Genomic DNA, 1,989 nt, shown 5'->3' with positions numbered 1-1,989 from the left:
TCAGGATGGCTTGATGCCCAAGACGTGGAGCACCCTCTGCCGGATGCGTGGGGTTCTCACCCCGTAGATGATGGGGTTCATCATGGGAGGGAAGAGGATGTACATGTTTGCGATTAGGATGTGAACATAGGGAGCCACGTGGCCAAAGCGGTGGGAGAGGAAGGAGAAGAAGGCGGGGGTGTAAAACACCAGCATGATGCAGATGTGGGAGCCGCAGGTGCTCAAGGATTTGTGCCGTGCATCCTTGGAGGGGAGGTTGAAGACAGCCTGGAGGATCAAGATGTAGGACAGGACAACGAGGATAAAATCTAACCCCCCTGTTAGAAACGCCACAAGCAGACTATAGACTCTCATGACCGTCGTGTCTGCACAGGCCAGTTTCACGAGTGCCATGAACTCACAATAGGTGTGAGAAATCACGTGGGTCCTGCAGTATGGGAGCCATTTCAGCAGGAATGGGTGTGGGCCCAGTAACACGGCCCCCCTCATCACAATGCCTACCCCTATCTTGGCTATGGCCTGATTGGTCAGGATGGCCGAGTGTCGCAGTGGATTACAGATAGCGATGTAGCGATCAAAGGCCATGGCCAGCATAAACCCGGACTCCATGGTAGCAAGTGAGTGAATCAAAAAAATCTGGGCCAGGCACGAGTTGGTGTGAATGGCCTGCTCGCTGAACCAGAAGATGCAGAGGGCTTTGGGCAGGGTGGTGGTGGAGATGACCAGGTCGGCAAGTGCCAGCATGGAAAGGAAAAGGTACATGGGCTCGTGGAGACTCGGCTCAGTCTTGATAACAGCCAGGAGGAGGCCGTTCCCCAGGAGGGACAGAAGGTAGACGGAGCAGAAGGGGATGGAGATCCAGACGTGCGCCGCCTCCAGCCCCGGGATGCCGAGGAGGATGAAGGTGGAGGGGTGGGGCGTGGTCCAGTTGGAAGCTGCCATGGTGGAGTCGGTTGGGTATGTTCAATTCCACGGCACGGCTACTTCCTGCCCCTGTAACTAACCATTAAAACAATCAGTAACCGTCTGATGGGACCATGACAAGGTGGTGTTTTCTCAGCATTAGTTCTTCACGTGTCCTGTGCTAATGGCACAAAAAGAGTGAGGGACGAATAGCCTATTCTTGGCTCCTGCACTGCAGCCATTCCACTCTCATTACAGAGACAATAAGCGGTAAGTGAGGGCTCTGTAGCAGTTCAAACCACAGTTTCTTTTTCTCTACATTCCTCTCATTAGATGCACTATGAACTGTCCATTGAAATTCTGCCTGAAAATAGACTCATCAAGCTCAGTCCTGAGCTGTCAGAAATGGGCAGATAGCCATTACAGTTATACCCATTTACACCACCTGGAGATCTGGCCCATTGCAGGCCGCTGAAAGAGAAACCTGGTTCAAGCCATTTTCACTGATTGTACACTGCCTCCTGAATACCTGCAGCAGGGGCTGCAGGTATTGGGGCAGAACGAGGAGTAATGGTCTCAAGTTGCAGTGGGGGAGGTTTAGATTGGATATTAGGAAAAGCTTTTTCACTAAGAGGGTGGTGAAACACTGGAATGCGTTACCTAGGGAGGTGGTAGAATCTCCTTCCTTAGAGGTTTTTAAGGTCAGGCTTGACAAAGCCCTGGCTGGGATGATTTAACTGGGAATTGGTCCTGCTTCAAGCAGGGGGTTGGACTAGATGACCTTCTGGGGTCCCTTCCAACCCTGATATTCTATGATTCTAGGGGAGGGGAGGGAAAGTGCTGTGAGCATTACCATTCACGTGGGTAATGGGTTTGGATGACTCATCTCTGAAGCTAGCCTTGGTGGTGTGGAGGCCAAGTTTAAGCCCATCAGAACCCCTAGCTGTGCTTTTGGGAGGCTGGCTTGTCCCACGTTTTGCACTGCAGCAGCTACGCTTCTATATGTAGTGAGCGAGTTGGGTCAGATCTAGTGTGGGCACGTCTGCCCAAGTTGGGAATTACACCTCGAGGTGTAGCCCGTCTTGC

At 52.3% G+C, this 1,989-nt stretch overlaps 1 protein-coding gene across 1 annotated transcript; it reads right to left on the bottom strand.

Moving 5' to 3' along the window:
* Positions 1 to 942, bottom strand: LOC311514427 (olfactory receptor 52D1-like; the record flags this gene model as incomplete). Its single annotated transcript, XM_084616981.1, has 1 exon — positions 1 to 942. One exon carries the CDS (start codon positions 940 to 942, stop codon positions 1 to 3), a length of 942 nt encoding a protein of 313 aa, XP_084473107.1.
* Between the last annotated feature and the right edge of the window lie 1,047 nt (positions 943 to 1,989).

This window comes from Lepidochelys olivacea, assembly GCF_965140295.1.
Source record: "Lepidochelys olivacea isolate rLepOli2 genome assembly, chromosome: 1".
NCBI lineage: Eukaryota > Metazoa > Chordata > Testudines > Cheloniidae > Lepidochelys > Lepidochelys olivacea.
This window is presented reverse-complemented; position numbering and strand designations above follow the sequence as displayed.